This window comes from Manis pentadactyla, chromosome 16 (assembly GCF_030020395.1).
Source record: "Manis pentadactyla isolate mManPen7 chromosome 16, mManPen7.hap1, whole genome shotgun sequence".
NCBI classification, from domain to species: domain Eukaryota; kingdom Metazoa; phylum Chordata; class Mammalia; order Pholidota; family Manidae; genus Manis; species Manis pentadactyla.
The window spans coordinates 60961438-60978244 of NC_080034.1; the positions used below are offsets into that span (position 1 = coordinate 60961438).

The 16807-nt window shown below is 40.3% G+C and overlaps 1 protein-coding gene across 2 annotated transcripts in view; it reads left to right on the forward strand.

Moving 5' to 3' along the window:
* Positions 1-6030: 6030 nt before the first annotated feature.
* Positions 6031-16807, forward strand: part of BLOC1S5 (biogenesis of lysosomal organelles complex 1 subunit 5) — a 62930-nt gene continuing 52153 nt past the window's right edge. Inside the window, exons 1-2 of one of the 2 annotated variants that reach the window (XM_057494035.1) lie at positions 6033-6210; positions 12590-12672. In XM_057494035.1, the coding sequence (XP_057350018.1) occupies positions 6096-6210; positions 12590-12672 (198 nt within the window). In that variant the 5' untranslated portion in view covers positions 6033-6095. Of the gene's footprint in view, positions 6211-12589; positions 12673-16807 lie in introns of both variants that reach the window. The other variant, XM_057494036.1, reaches the window with a different exon arrangement.

Sequence of the window (16807 nt, forward strand, 5' to 3'; positions counted from 1 at the left end):
TCTGTCTATCACAGTTAAGCTTGAAATACAGTAGCCACACAATTAATTTGACAAGGCATAGTGCTAAACAATAAGGCCACACACTTGCTTTGACCAAGACCACAAACTTCCAGCCATCTGATTACCAATTCCAAAGTTCCTGTGGTGCAGTCCATGAGTTAGTCTATTCATGTAGTGCAGGTTATCCTTCCTCCACTGCCCGACCTTTCCCTGACCTTCTGCAACACACACACAAGCACACACATCCTTATCTTAAAAGCCCTTAAGATATTTTTAACCTTCATAGCTTTGCAGTTCCTTACTGTTTCCAGCATTTGCCTTAAACCGTGTCATTTGGATAAAAGAACTCTAGAGTTGGATACATTGTCAGAAGTTTGGGGAATGGGTCACAGACACTTCACTCAAACGGTGGTTGTCAGGAGTTAGCATGCATGCTAATCCCCTGAGGCTTCTCAAACCACAGACTGCTGGGCCCCCATTTGAGTTTCTGATTCCAGAGGTCTGATGTACCCACACGATGAGGGCCACTATACTACGTCCGTCTGGAGCTTAGATGACAGCCAGGTATAGTGCTGCTGAATTCATCCAAACACTCATGCTTTTCTTTTTTGAGTCAAACTTCCAGGTGTGGCCAGTGCGGTGATGTGGACCTCTGCATTCCTATTGGTTGGCCCTATCGCAGGAGCACACTTTCTTCCCATAGCAGCCTTCAGAAAAGTGCGGAGTGATCTCCAAGTGACACAGCTACACTAGAAGCCTGTCTGGGGGAATAAGCAGGATTCGGTACAAGAAGGTTCGGTACAGGGCTAGAAAGTTGCTGCCATCCGGAAGACGGCTAATGCCGCTGCACAGCCTGCTACTCGGCACCTTTCACTTTCAGGCCTCGTGGGCCAGATGCAGCTCTAGGTCTTCATGAGATGAATGTGCAATAATATTTACTATCTTACCCCAAAACACCCCCTTAAGCTTGTCCCCTCCTCAGTTTCTTCCATTTTTAATTTTCTTAACCTTCAAAAATAGTTAGACAAAAGGGGATAAAAGTAATGCCAACAGGAAATGTTCCAGAATAAACCTCATAAAGTGGATTGGTAAAAAGCAAAATAAATTTAGTAGTCCCCCCTCCCCAGTATGCCTATCCTTGATGGGCTTACACTAGGGAATGAATTTCAATTTTTTTCTCAATATACATGTAATTAAAAACTTGTTTTTATTTTCTAATTTTCATAAGATTGAATATGGAGGTAGCAGATTATTTACCCCAAATCAGAACTTTACTTCTACTAAATTAACATTATTTCCATGATTTAGATACCTTAACTCTCAAAAAGCATAATAATTGGAAAAATCCCTTTGTAATTCCATGGCTTCAAGTGCCTGATTTTTTTTTTCAAGTGTCTGATATTGAGTCTCTGAAAAATGGTCTTATACAAAGTGCTATGCAGGTAAAAATTTAAAAAAAGGGCTATTCTTAAAAACACAAGAGAAGCACTTAGGGCGTGATTGCACTTATGTAATATTTTTGAAATGACAACATTTTAGAAATGGAGGATACATTATTTATACGTTGGGGTTGGGGGCCAGGGCAGGGACAGAGAGCAAGGTAGGTGTGGTTACACTGGGGAATCCTTATGGCTTTGGAACTGTTTAATACCCTGACTGTGATGATGGCTGCATGCACTTACACATGATAAAATTGTAGAGAGCAAAACACACAAGTAAAAGGGACTATCTGAATAAGATTGGTGGATTGTATCAATATCAATATCCTGGTGGTATTATTAATATTTGCAAAATGTTACCACTGGAAGGAAATGGTAAAGCCTACAAGGAATTGCTCTGTATTTCTTACAATTATATGAGAATCCACAATTATCTCAATAAAAGTTTCACTTTAAAAAAATATCTCATCAATCCAGAGACAACAAGAGCTAACACAAGACCATCAGGGAGATGACACCGAGTCCTCTTTAGCCTCAAAACTGAGATTCCACAGGCCAAAGACCAAGGACACAGCAGCCCCAACCCCAGCTGAAGGTACAGGTGCAGGGCAGAACAAAGCAACCAACACAGCTCCTCTCTGATTCTCTCCTCATTGTCTGAGCTGTAGTTTAAAGATTTCTGGAAAAGGGGAGAAAAACAGAGTCATGCACTGGACCTGCCCACACCAGAGAACATGAGTGGGCAGAATAACATGAACAGCTAGAACACATATCTACAGGCTAAAAGCAACAGAACTGCAGGAAGGTAATTGTACAGTGATTTAATATTGTACCCTCTGGTAGACACTACCTTCAGTGAGGGAAGGAAAAGGCTGGGCAGTCTAGTTCACTGCTACATCTGAGCCCCTAGCCCCACACTTGGCACACAAAGTGTAAGATGCATTTGAATGAAAAAATGAAGAGCCTTGCTGAGCTAGTATGGCTTCTCTGTTCCCTCCAAATCTCCCTTCCCTGATCTGTCCTCACCCACCACCTGCACTTAAATATACACAGGGACCAAGGCTGTTTCTGCCACATCCAAGTTGGGCAGCCTTTTAAGCTCTCTGTGCCTCAGCCTTCTCTTTTGTAAAATGAGGTAATAACAACTTCAAAGGGCTGCCGTGAGGATTAAATGAGTTAATATGTGTAGAGCACCTGCAACATTATGTGACTTGTCTTAAGTGTGTGTTCAGTTGCATCACAATTCTGACACTGATTACCAGAGTTAGCTAAGACCTCACAGGTGAGGGCACCATACTTCACACGACCCCTCATTTCAGACACCAACCATGAGGCCACCTGCACTTCTGACCAGCTGTCCCCAAATTTGGGGGGCTCAACAGTTTACCTCTTTGTGTTTGGTAATTCGCTAGAATGACTCACAAAGTCCAGGAACTGCTGTATTTAGGATTATAGTTTTCTTGTAAAGGATACAAATCAGGACCAGCCAAATAAACAGATTCATGGGGTGAGGTTGGGGAGGGTCCCAAACTAGAAGTTAATGTGTACTCAGTATGCGTCACCCTCTGGGTACATCGATGTATGATTACCAACCAGGAAACTCACTGGAGCATTGGTGTTCAGTAGGTTCTTGTTGGGGTTCATTACATAGGCAAAGACGATTGTCCATGTGACTGAACTCTGTCCAACCCCTCTCCTCCCCAGAGGGCGGGCTCATGTTACATGGCTTAAAGCCCCAACTCTCAATCACATGGAGGTTTTCAGGCATGGCCAGCCCCCATCTTGAAACCATCTAGGGGCCCGTATAGTCATCCTGTTAGCATCAACTGAGGCCACCATGAATAACAAAGACATACCTATCATTTAGGAAATTCCAAGGATTTAGAGGTTATCTTTCAGGAACCAGGGACAAAGTTAGTCAAATTCTTTATTACACAACATAAATAAAACTTTACTGAATTGAACAGGCAGAGAAGGTAAAGAAAGCATTCCAGGAAAGGAATGTCTAAAAATAAAGAGGCAGAAATATTATCTGGCACAGTCATAGCACAGTAGAAAGCCCCCTAGCTGATCGGGCTTTGCCATTTTAGAATGCACCAGCCTTGACATTGAAAGACCAGGGCTCTGACCATGGTTCTCCTATCTGGTAACAGTGGTGCTGCCTAGTGGTTGTGTAAGGATCACTGTAAGCCTCTTAAATCCTTTATGTGAAAGGTGGGCATAATATAAACACACATATATACACAACTTAGTGGATTAAAAGAACAAAAATTTACTACGTTTCACAAATTGTGGGTTGACTAGGATCCAGGTGTTGGTATGGGCTCCCCTGCAGTCCATGGGAATGCCTGCAGCTTGCTGATAGCCGGACCAGAAGACCCAAGGAAGCCCCCCCCACACAGCGGACCTGGTGCCAAACTGCTAGGGTGGCTCAGTACTCACCCACACAGCCTCTCTAATAATCCTTCATCTTCCAGGGCTTCTCCGCACAATGGCTTTTCTACAGCAGGAGAGCCTGAACATCCTGGCAAGAGAGCAAAAGCAGAGACTAGCAGGTGTCTTAAGGTCTAGAGCTGACACAGCATTTTTCATTGGTCAAAGCAAGTCATAGGGCCAGTCAAAGGAATGGGAAACAAACTCCATCTCTTGATGGGAGGAGCAGCATGTTACATGTGTGTACAAGAAGGGGAGGAACCACAGCAGCCATCTCTGGAGACTACCATATTCCCTGACTCTCAGTTTATTCACCCGAGAATGGGTATTCTAATGTCTACATCAACTATATTAATGAGAAGATTAAGAGACATATGCTATATGGTATATGATAGCATTTTATAAGTTGTGAAGTGCCAAAAAGTACAAAATATTACAGTGGTGGGTGATGAGAGCAGATTGTACAGGGCTTTAAAAGGAGATACAGGAGGTTATTGTAATAATAATACAGTTTATTGAGCATTTCCTCTGTGCCAGGCACTGTACTAAGTGCTTTACAGGTATCTTCTGTAATCATCACAACTTATAAAATGGATATTTTATTGCCATTTTACAGAAAAGGAATTGCAGGAAAATTGGCAGAGCCAGGATTAAACCCAGTTTTGTCTGGTTCCATACTGCACCACGTTCTTTTATCACTTACAATCAATTGGAAGTTGGGTAGGAGAGAAAGCAGCTACCCCAGAACTCCTAAAACATAATGTTTGGAGGTGGAACCTAGAATCTGCATGTTTAATAACCACATTAATGTGGGAGAAGCATTCACCCTCACTGAACTATAATGAGTCTTCCCAGGTTTTTTAGTAAGTCAAAGACACTAAGAAGGCAATATTAGAGGAAATTTTGGCTTGCAGGTGCAGAAGAAAACTGGAATAACAAAACTGCCTAGAAGTGGGGAGAATAATAAAGGACTTCAAAAATAATTTAAAATAATTAAATTTTCTAGAGGTTGATTCTAAAGCTACAGAAATCAAAGTAAGACTAGAAAGATTTGAAGCCAGACTCAACAACTTGCCAAGTTACATTTTATTTATTCTCTGCTAGAAAACCCCAAGTCCATGTTCACCTCACCCAACTGGCTACCATCATTTCAGGTCTGAGGACAAATACGTGCCCCCTCTGAGAAATCTTTCCTGGCCTCTTCCCATCTCCAAGTGTTTGAAATGTGTGCGACACTTTTCTCCATCCTATCATTTATAGACGCTGTTATTGTAAATGCTGGTTTATGTTCCTACTTTAGCACTACACTGCCGGTCCCTTGAGGGTAAGGACTGTGCAGAAACAGAGAAGGGAGAAAGGGAAAGATTGAGATATTCTTAGACTCACTGGATGAACGCAGGAAGTGAAGGGGCCACTGCAAAATTGCATTGTCTGGACTTTTTAACAGGTATGAAGACTCGTTGATAATACAAAGATGAACTTCATGTCGTTTGCCAATGATGAACTTTATGGATTTTACCAAACAGCAGCAGTTAGATACATGGCAACTCCGTAGCTGCCTCTTCATGAATACAGCAATTGAAAACAGTCTAGCAAACCTGTCCCTTCCATAATTAGGTCTATCTTATCTTAGTCCATATAACAACTTAATGAAATTTTGTAAAAATACCAAGAACAGATACATTTTTTTCCTCACATGGGAAAGGATGACTGAAAGGTGATTTGGTCAAGTTCCTTAAACTCTGTTTCTTCACTTGTTAGAAATGGTAAAACCGTTCCCGGAGTGGCCATGATGACGAAATGCGGTAATGCACGTCAAAACGCTTTATAGAACATTTATGGCCGGTAATGTAGACAACAGTTAATATAGATAATATGTTAGCATTACCAGTATTATTCCATGACGGTACCCCCTCTAGCCCAACGTCTCTAAAGCACAATAAATTCCAGCTGGTTTAGGGAGGAATAATAGAGTTCAACTCCAATTTCCAAGCACCTTACTGTTCCGGCAGCATTTGCCCTAATCCAGCATGGCGGCATCGGCTTCTGCAAGTTTACATTCCTGGCTGCGCTACAGGAACCTTACCAGAACCGCCCGCTGGGTAGGCTCAGCTTCCAGGACACCTTTTGATGACGTTGAACGCGCGCCTGGAAACTGGTCAGAGCCGGTTTGCGCAGGCGCAACCTGCGCGACGCAGCCGCGGGTGGGCGGAGTTGGTCGGGATGAATGGTGGAGGGACAGAGGCCCCTGTGAGTTATGAGACCTCCTCGGGCGGCGGCGACAAGAAAAGGGACTCGCTTGGGACTGCGGGCTCGCCAGCGCACCTCATTATCAAGGGTACGGAGTGGTAGGGCTCTCCCTCTGGTGGAACCCAGCGTAGCCCCACCTCCCAGACGGCGCCCTCTGACCCGACGCCGCACTCCAGGTCGCCCCGCAGCTGCCTGGCGACCTCGCGTTTGCGGGGGTGCAGGAATCGCGGCCGGTTCCCGCCCGTTTCTCTGCGCTAGATGCTTCCCAATAGCAAGCCAACCCTATCCCTCTACTTCCTCCAAAAATCCGAAGGGAGCCCTGGGGCTCGCCTCCTCTCCTCCTCATGCCCGGGACCCGGGGCCCAGAGCTGCTTTGGACTCTCCGCCCTACCGACCTGTCACCGAGCTTGGGAGTCAGGAAGAGCCTGCTTCCGCGTTTAAGTCACTCATGAGTTGCGCGACGTTGGCTCCATTGCTTTACCCACTCTGGGTCTGCAAGGAGTAAACGAGATATGGAAGCGTTTGAAAACACTAAAACGCCATACACACGTACAGATGTCCATTTGTCCTGTCTGCTTTGTGCTGGGAGAAGGGTGCAACCTGCTTACAACCTGGATTCTCACAGAACCAGAATTAAGTTTGATTACCAAAGCTCACAACAACCCTGTTTCCCGCAGATCTTTGACAGATACTGCACTTTCTCATTGCCATCCACAGTAACCCAGTGCTTACTCTTGTGAGCCCCACAATGCCGTAGTGTTGAAGCCCTTGTAGGATTCTCGAGTCCTTCAGAACTACCCTGAAAATGGCATTTTTGGGTTGCCGCGTATTTCATTTTATCTTATCTGTCAGGATTCTGGGCTGCCCTAACACAGCAGGCTGTGGCAATTTATTTCTAGACTTCAGATTGTCTTAAATAAATTAGGAGTGCAGGAGTGTTGCATGGGTGTTAGGACTAAATTATAATTGGGTATACATGGAATCTTAGTGAACTACTAACATTTTTTTAAATTGTAAGAATACATTTAACAAAATTCACCATCTTAACCAGTCTTTAGAGTGATTTTTTTGAAGTATATTTGATATGTAATATTGGTTTCAAGTATATAACATAGTGATTCGACATTATTAAATGCTGTAGTTTAATATAAATTATGTAAATAATGTATTCTATTAAATGCCCACCCCAATTTGTGTAGTTACTATCTGTCAACATAGAAAGATGTTATAGAATCCATTCATCTGTTGACCTACACTTTAGCTGCTTCCATATCTTGGCTACTGTAAATAATGTGGCAATAAACATAGGGGCCCATATATCTTTTCGAATCAGTGATTTTGTATTTTTCAGGTAAATTCCTAGAAGTGAAATAACCCAGTTATTGGTGTTCCTATTTTTATTTTTTGAGGACCCTCCATACTACATTGCATAGTGGCTGGACCAATTTACATTCCACCAACAGTGCAAGAAGGTTCTTAACCATTTTTTAAGGTACAGTTCAGGGGCATGAAGTACATTCACATTGTGCACCATTACCACCACCCATTTCTAGAACTTTCTTAGCTTCCCAAACTGAAACTCTACCCTAATTTACCTTCCTTCCCTTTTCCCAGCCCCTAGCGATCTCCATTCTACTTTTGTCTCTGACTATAACTACTCTAGGTTCTTCATGTAAGTGAAATCGTGCAGTCATTTGACCTTTTGTGACTTGCTTGTGTCACTTGGCATAGTGTCCTCAATGTGCATCCATGTTGTAGCATGTGTTAGGATTTCCTTCCTCATTAAAGCATTCCTCATAAATGACATTCTGTTGTATATATATACACCACATTGTGTGTATCTGAATTCATCTCTGGATGGTCACTCAGGTTGCTTGCACCTTTTGGATATTGTGAATAATGCTGTTATGAATATGGGTATCCAAATATGTTTGAGTCCCCGCTTTCCATTCTTTTGAGTATATATCCAGAACTGGAATTGCTGGTTCTAATAATAATATATTTTGAAGTTTTTGAGCATCACTGTACTGTTTTCCATAGTGGCTGCACTATTTTATATTCTTACAGTGCATGAGGGTTCTGACTTCTCCACATCCTCTCCAACAGTTCTTTTTCTCTGTTTTTTTTTGGTGGTGGCCCTTTGGCCCTTCTAATGGGTATGAGGTAGTATTTTTTAGTTTTGATTTGCATTTCCTTCTTGATTATTGATGTCAAGCATCTTTTTCTGTGCTTATTGGCCATTTGAAAATCTTTGGAGAAATGTTTATTCAAGTCCTTTGTCCTCTTTTAAATCAGGTAATTTGCTCTTTGTTGTTGAGTTGTAGTAGTTCTTTACTCCTTTTCAGATTTCATGATTTGCATGTACTTTCTTCCATTACATGGGAGATATATATATTTTCACTCTGTTGAGAAGTTGTAGATTTTAATGTATTACTTTTTTAAAAAAAGATAATTCCGGGGAGTTCTTGAAGTTAATCCAAATTTGAGTTGTAATTGAAAATATGTCTAGAACTTACTTGGACTTTTTTATGAAGCCATTCACTCTTCATTCTGAAAACCTATTATCTGTTCATCTTGATGACCATCATTTGTGAATAGATACTTGTTGAATTTTATTGCCAGAGTCTCATAAGAAGGAAACATATAAACAAATGACTTCTTACTTCTGCCCTGTGTCTTTTAGGGTTTCTGGTCTATGAGTAGGTGTCAGGAGGTGAGGACTCAGAAACAGGAAGGGCTTCGCAGAGATTGGAGTGTCTGATCTGAGTCTTGAAGAATAAAGTATCAGCAGTTAAGGAAGAGGGCAAAGGTATTTTGACTGTTTGGCACAGCATGAGCAAAGGTATGGAGACCTGAAAGGGCATGGCATGTTGGGGAAAGTACACATATGTGGCTCTGAGAGGGGGAGTTTGGTGGAAATCTAACCATAGAGGACTTCTTGGATTCTTAAGGAGATTGGACTTTTTTCTTGAATGGCAGGAAACGATCCAGCAACAACCAGTCTGAGGTCAGGTGGTTAGATTTGTATTTTAAATAGAGAACTCATGTAGCTAACAGTCCATCCTCATCTTGCAGATCATGTAATTTTGAATTTTGAATTTGCCTACTTCCTAAAGTGAATTTGTAACTCCAAAATCATATTCCCCCATGCAAAGCAGAGAAAATTTTGAGTCTCTCTACACTCATATTAGACAAGGCAACACTCTTTTTTGTTTCAGCTCTCATACTGTAAACAAGTGTCAATCTTGTTTTATATTTAGTGCCATGTTTTTTGCATTTTTGTGTTTTTTTTGTTGGTGATTTTGCTGTTTAAAATGGTCCCCAGGTGTAGTACTGAAGTGTCCCCAAGTCCAAGAAGGCTGTGATATGCCTTACAGAGAAAATATCTGTATTAGAGAAGTTTCTTTCAGGGAAGAGTCAAGTGCTGTTTGCTGTGAGTTTAATGGTAATCAATCAGCAGTCCAGAAAAAGAAGGGAAGTTTACTCATCTGTATGTGAGGTCACTCCAGAAAGTGCCCAGGTAACATTTATAGTGTGTGATGAAGTGAGTGATGGAAAAGCACTTAAGTTTGTGTTTCTTGAGGTGACAACTAATAAAGGAAGTTCAGTGGACAGCATTGTTGTGAAGCTGAAAGCCAAAGAAAATTTTTTTAAAAAGTTCAATTGTCCAGGGTCAGGAAAATGTTAACCCTTCTGGGGCAGTGCTGGCTAGTGCTTTCAAAGGTGGTGCAGTGTAAAAAATGTTCAGTTTGCAGGCAAAATAGGTTATGCAAATAAGGAGACTGTGGAAGAACTTTAAAAAATACCTGCTAAGTGTTGTACAAGAAGAAGTGTTATTGGAAGAGCAGATTTCTACACTAAGACTGGCTCATTTTACAAGGATGTTGGTATGCAACCCTGGTGTTTTGGTTGACAAAAATGTGACCAGTTGCTTGCAGGAACCTAACCTTGTATTTCTTGTAGGAACAATAGTTCAGTATTTTCTAATTTCGTGTTCTAAGCAACTTTATAAACTTAAGTACTGCAAATAACAAGAGTTGACTCTGGAGTGCATTACAAAGAGGTGTGACTCAGTCTGTTGAGATAGTGCAAGTGAGTCAAGAGGGGATGGATTTGAGAAGCAGTGAGGAAGAGTAACATCTGTATGGCGACGCTCTAGGTATTACCAGGAAAAATTTCCGTGCAGTATGCTGTACCTTATGATATAACATTAAAGGCCTCCAAATTCAGGACCAGAAAAAAACTTCTTTTACTAGATCATGAGACATCTGCAGTTTACTGTGTTTGTCCTTGTTCTGTAGTCACATAGAGTATTGATCATGCATTAAAGTGCTTATCTCTGTCTTTTATGTGACTGGATATTTGTCTGACCCTCACTTTAGAGTATGAATTTTCGGAGAACAAAAGATTACATTTTTGTCTTGTATATCAAACAACAAAAGAATGCTTTGCATCTAGTAGGGCGAGGGTTTGACTTATGTGAAATTCTGTCACTTACATTCACATTATTAAACTTAGAGACTTTGTGATCCCTGGGACTCTTACTAAAAGCTCTGAACCATGATAGTGTGCTTGTTTTGTTAAAATGTTATAACAAAACTAATTAGTACCTTAATTTCTATGATAATATGTATTTTTTTTCTCCCAAATCTTCACTATCTTAAATTTTGGAGCACAGTTGGGATTTTAGAAGTGATCACTATCCATTTCTAAACAGAGTTGAACTCTCTCTGCAAAAGCTAAGTAAATTCCCATGATATCAGACCACAGAAGCAGGAAAGCTTAATGGTTTCTCATAGAAAAAAAAAATACATGTTAACCCATATAGCCTCTGTGGATAATATAAATAATAGTAATTTGGCCTCTGAGATACTTACTGGAAGAGAGATATAATTTCAAGATAACATAGTAAGGGATATGATAGAAGTATACATCTAGATGCTTTGGGAGCAGAAAGTAGGGGCACTCTCAAACTAGGAGGACGCTGGAGAGAATGAATGAAAATTTCAAGGTGTGATGTCTGAGCAATTTTGAAGGAAGAGCAGGGATTAGGTATTTGGGGGAGGGTACCAGGTGGTGACAATAGCATGAACTATGGCAAGGATGCATGAGGCAGCATGATGTGTTTGGAAAACTGCAAGTATTTCAGTATTGCTGAGATGGTGAGAGGAGGCTGGAGCCAGACCACGGAGGACCTTACGCTGCTTCTAGGAGGCTTGGACGTTAGCCTGTTACAAAGTTGTGTTTCAGAGACACTGCTGTTTGTTGAGATGTGAATGGATACTCTTTGCAAAGTAGGTTTACTTGTCAAATAGGTCCATACATTTCTGTATACTGTAGCTCGCCATCACTTGGGCATCCATGATTCATGTGAATATACTGCAGGCTCCTGGAAGTCTGAGGTAACAAAACCTGTGTAATAGGATTTTAGCCAATGTTTCTCAAGTTTAAGCATAGAGCTTTTTTTTTTTTAATGAACTCCTATTATTTTCTTATAGAAATGTTCTGGGTAATGAACCATTGAAGGATTTAAGCTTCTACTTATATTTTTTTACTTAACATACTTCCAAGATGCATCCTAATAAAACTCATTAAAATAGAGAATTGAAATTTGCCCCATTTTATGTATGTCTACAAAAGTAAAAAATTTCAGGAACAGATCATACCAATAAATGAACATGAATAGTAATGTGCTTATTTGGAGATTTAATTCCTCCAGGAATTTATAATTGTTTCTAAGTAAATAAATAGAATGACTCTACAAAAATGATTAAAATTAAGAACTATTTCCCTTAACTGTGACTTTCCCTGACCTATCAAAAGTATAGAGACTTATAATGAACACTCACCATCCACATTAATAAATATTAAAAGCCTGCTGTGTACCCTGCTCTAATTGTATTGTTCTCCCTCATCTCCAAAGTTAACTGCTGTCTTAAATTTGTTATCCATGCATTTCTTTATAGTGTTATTGCTCCTGTATGTGTCCCCAAAACAAGTGTTTTTTAACATATTTTCTAAGTTTGCATAAGTGGCTTTATACTTCTGAAACTTGCTTTTTTGTAGGATTTATCCATGTTAGTAAATGGAACTCTAGTGTGTTTATTTTTACTTGCAGATTTATAGTAGTCCATGACGTATGTTCAGTTTGTTTTCTTTTGACATCACACTCACGCTGTAGTAAACATTTATAAATGACTCTTTATCTGTGTTAAGAAGTTTTTCTAGGGCTCTTACCTAAGCATCAAGTTGCTAGGTATACATGTCTTCAACTTCATTAGACATTGCCAAATTACTTTCAAAAGTACTTGTACTAATTTACTAGCAGTGGATGAGATTTCCTGTTAACTTGTAGTCTAAAATAGGTTTTAACCTTCATATGTTCATGGGAAACAGGAAGAGTGCAGTAAGCTAGAGATTGTGCCACTTAGTGTGGATTAACCTTGAATTTCATTTTGTCTTTATAGACCTTGGAGAAATTCATTCAAGGCTTTTAGATCACAGACCAGTTATTCAAGGTGAAACGCGTTATTTTGTGAAAGAATTTGAAGTGAGTATTTAAAACTTATTTTGTAAAAACTCTGCCCTAATTGTTAGTGTTAATATATGGAAGGGAAAATCTGTAGTTTTAAAATTTCTGATTTCCATTGGTGTGGAATACACAAATTAAAACTTATTAAGAGGCATTGCCATTAATGGAAGGAGGCCAGGACAAGGCCGTGGGAGACTTGGGCTCAACTGCAGGTGCCTACTCTGGGCTGTTCAGTGTCTGTCGATCTCGGTTTTTTGTTTTTTGCTTTCATTTATAAAATGAGATAAGGTAAAAAAAAAAGATTTTAAAGAGTGATGGGCCTATTTTCTGTATCTTTTTTCTCAGCTGGGGCATCAGCACCCACCCAAAACAGTCAAAGTGAAGCATGAGAATCATCCTTGGCTATTTTCTCCCCTTTAGGTTCCACATTCCATGAGCAGTTCTTCTAGATGTTACTCAGAAATCTCTATCCCTTCTGGTTTTTGTGCCTGCTTTATCAACCCAGTCAAACCTGCTGCCAGAGAGCTCTGGCATTATTTCACTTTTAAAACCCTTTGATAATATTTGCTGTCTACAGATGAAGTCTAAGCAGCCTTTACAGTCTGGCCCTTACCTTTCTAACTTTGCCATCTACCACCCCACTTTGTATGCTGTGTTCCAGCAATGATGATGCACCAGCCTGCATCCTCTTGCATATCACTGTTGTTCTGCAGATGCTTATTGGTTCATTGTGCATTAAACAGTAACATTCCAAGCTATTGTTGTATAGGTGGCAAATGGTGTTGGACAATTTTGTGGTTCTCTGTAAGCTGGGGTCCTATTATCAAATGAGACTCCAACCATTCAGGAAGTGTGAACTTGCCGAAAGGAGAGAATCATTTCATAAGCCTTTTAAAGCTACAGAAAGCCTGTGTCATAGAGTACTCAAAACAGGGACAGAGCTGCAGCATTAGATACCATTTCTGGTTTCAACAGACTCAAAATCTGCATAATACCTACTTCACAGAGTTGTAAAGGTTAAAGGTGTGTGTGCATGCACAAACATGCATTTATCTGTATGTGTGTGTCTTAGAATGTTATCTGGTCCCTCGGAATAACTAACTGTTAACTGTCTTCATCATTGTAATTGTTGTGGAGTAAGAATAATATCGGACACACAGAAGTTATCCAGAGACTCTTCCCAATTCCTCAGTGAGAATAGTCTGGGCGTGGCATAGCTCGATTCTCTGCTCAGTCTCTCAAGGCTAAAATCACAGTGTTAGCCAGATTTTGTTCTGATTTGGGGCTTGGAGTCCTTTTCCTAATTCACCATGTGGCGGGGCGCAGTTCCTTGCTGCGGTAGAAAGAGGTACCTGTTCCTTGTCTGCTGCGGCCGGGGCTCCTCTCAGCTCCTCCAGGCCGCTCGCATGTCTTGCTTGGTGGCCTCTTCCATCTCAGAGCCCTGCATGGAGTCTCCCTCATGTGGAATCTCTCCCATGCTTGCCAAGAAGAGCACGCTCCCTGTTCAGGACTCACTTGATTATCAAGTCAGGCCCACTCAGGATAGCCTCCCTTTCTTAAAGTCAACTGATAGGACCTTAATATATTTACACCTAGGTTAGAGTTTGATTGAGTAACTGAGAGAAGGTGTGTGTACACTAGGGATAGGGGTGCCAGGAACCATCTGAGAATTCTGTCTACCAAAAGCTCTTAAAACTACCTGGTATTTTTCTTGGTATTTACTTGCTTATTGCCTGTCTTCCTTCATTAGAATATAGGCACCATGAGAGTAGGGACTTATCTTTCTTACTCTCTGTTGTATTAAAAATGCCTAAACCAATGTGTCATGCATTGTAGATGCTTACTTTGATTCAAAAGAACATGTAGCAGAGCTTAACTAAACCTTGGGTTTTCTGACACCCAGTGATATCATCTTTTTCAGAAGTCATCTTTTCTGCCTGTATGCTTAGTTTGAATTACTAACTAGTTTTTATTTTTAAAAATTGTAACTACTTCTTTGAAGACCTACTTTATATTAAAAGAAGCATAAACTTATGGAATTAAGATGGATTCTCTAATATACCCCCCTAACTTTGTGGAAACTGAGCCCAGAAATGGAAAGCAATGTGTGAAAAGTCATACTGCTAATTAGTGTCTGAATTATCTTTAGAACACAAGTGTCATCATACTTACCTCAGCATTCTTTAAGTAATGTAGGTGATTGCTGTGAAAGTGCCATCCAAGGGAAACTAAGTCTTGAATGGAAGGTGAAAGAAGAGTTACGTTAATGCTGTTGAGTGTGTTCCGTTCAGGATCTGACTTCCTGTTGGAGCCAGCACAGCTTTTAACTGGGGTACATTTGCCTGGACAAGATGGGCATATAGTTGAGGGGAGAGGAACTGCCTGCAGTCCACATTGTTAGAGCTTCCGCAGTCCTTGTGGAGAGGAGGCTTGTGTTGAAGACTAAAAAGAAGAGAGACCTTGGACATGTCTGGGATCAAACTCTGGTTACTAGCTATGATTACTTGTTTTACTAAGGCTTAGTTTCTTCATTTTAAAAATGGGAGCATTAATACATACTGTAGAGTTTTTGTGAGGAATAAATGATAACATCATTTAAAAAATCCCTAGTATTTAGGTGTCAGACAAATATTGCTAACTGTTATTCACAGGAAGGTAGTAGCACTACAATCAAATGAAAATGTATTAATTCAGAATTTGCAATATTTTGAGTAAGTTTGGGTTTCAATTTTTAATATCTTTAGGGAAAATAAGGATTTGCTTAGCAAGTTGTATGAGTGTTAGGAAAATGTTTACTAAAGAATAAAATTTTCACTGAGTATGACAGGTAAGGCTTATTTTGTATTTGTCTTGAGCATTTACTTTCTGTGAGACATAACGTCAGGAACTAATGGAATATTGGTGAATAAAACAGAATAAGACAGACACAGATCCACTCTTCGTGAAGCAAGCCTTCCCATATCATCATTGAAGAATGGTCTCTGAAGGGCTCAAAAATATTTTGTCAGCTAAGTTAAGTTGTTACCTTTGACTAAATGTAATATTACTCCTTTTCCTGGAAAGTGCTTGATCCAGTCTTTGCACAGTAACCTCCCCAGCTGCATTTCCTGAGGGTTTAGTGGAACGCAGAAACTTTCGTATGCATCAGGTTCACCTCCTTTTCTATATATTATATTCTAACATTCACCCTCCAATTAGAAGAGAAAAGCTGAAAGCATTTTAGAGACTTTAGATTTGGATAGGTATCTGCATTATTTACAATTCTTTTCTCTCTTGGTCCAAACAGTAACATCCTCTTAATAGCAAAGGTAGTCTTTGCCCCAAATTGCTGGTTGGACCGAGAGGAATGGCGAAGCAGAGCTAGCAGTACTTCCTAGACGCTTCAGCTTCTCTACACAATTCAGATGTAGTTCACTTGAAGAAAAACTGGCTGGTATTTAAAATTAAAGTTGTTAATAACTTACATATCTAAAAAAGTTAATGCACATGGCAGTGATCATTTTTTCCTTTTACAGTTTTATTTCTCAGAGAAGGGAATAAGTGCCACATGGTGGCAGCATTACTTAAATTATTGAAGTTCTATTTTATGCTCTCCTTTGGTGTTTGTTAGTATTTCCAGACAGTTGACTACCTTTCTCCCAATTTTATGCAAGTCTTTTACTGCCTTGATTCCACTGAATATCATTCACAGAGATCCCAGTGGAGCCCTCTCAGTGAGCATCAGTCTGGTCGTGTCAGTGGGTAGAGCCGTTGTCTTCTGCACCAGTATCTTTCTAGCCAGAGAGCAGGTGTCATGGCCTCTCTCGTGTGGAACAGAGGAGAGACCCATGCATGCAGCAGTTATGAAGTGCTGATGGGGTACGGGGTCCTGTACCAATTGCTTATTTCATTTGTAGCAGACTTTATTCTTTGAGTGCTTTAGTAAGTAGTTATTGAGTATCTAGGTATGTCAGTAAAGAATGTGTTTAGTTACTAGTAACACGTAACTTAAAAATAGTGGCTTTAACAAATGCTTATTTTTCTCTTACAATACCCAGAGCCTGCCTAGCTGCTGATATGATGGCTCTATGATGTCAGCTTTTTCTTCCAACATTTCCTTTCACCACCCTGATGTGTTGCTCAGGTCCTTATGCTTACAAGGTGGCTTTGGGAA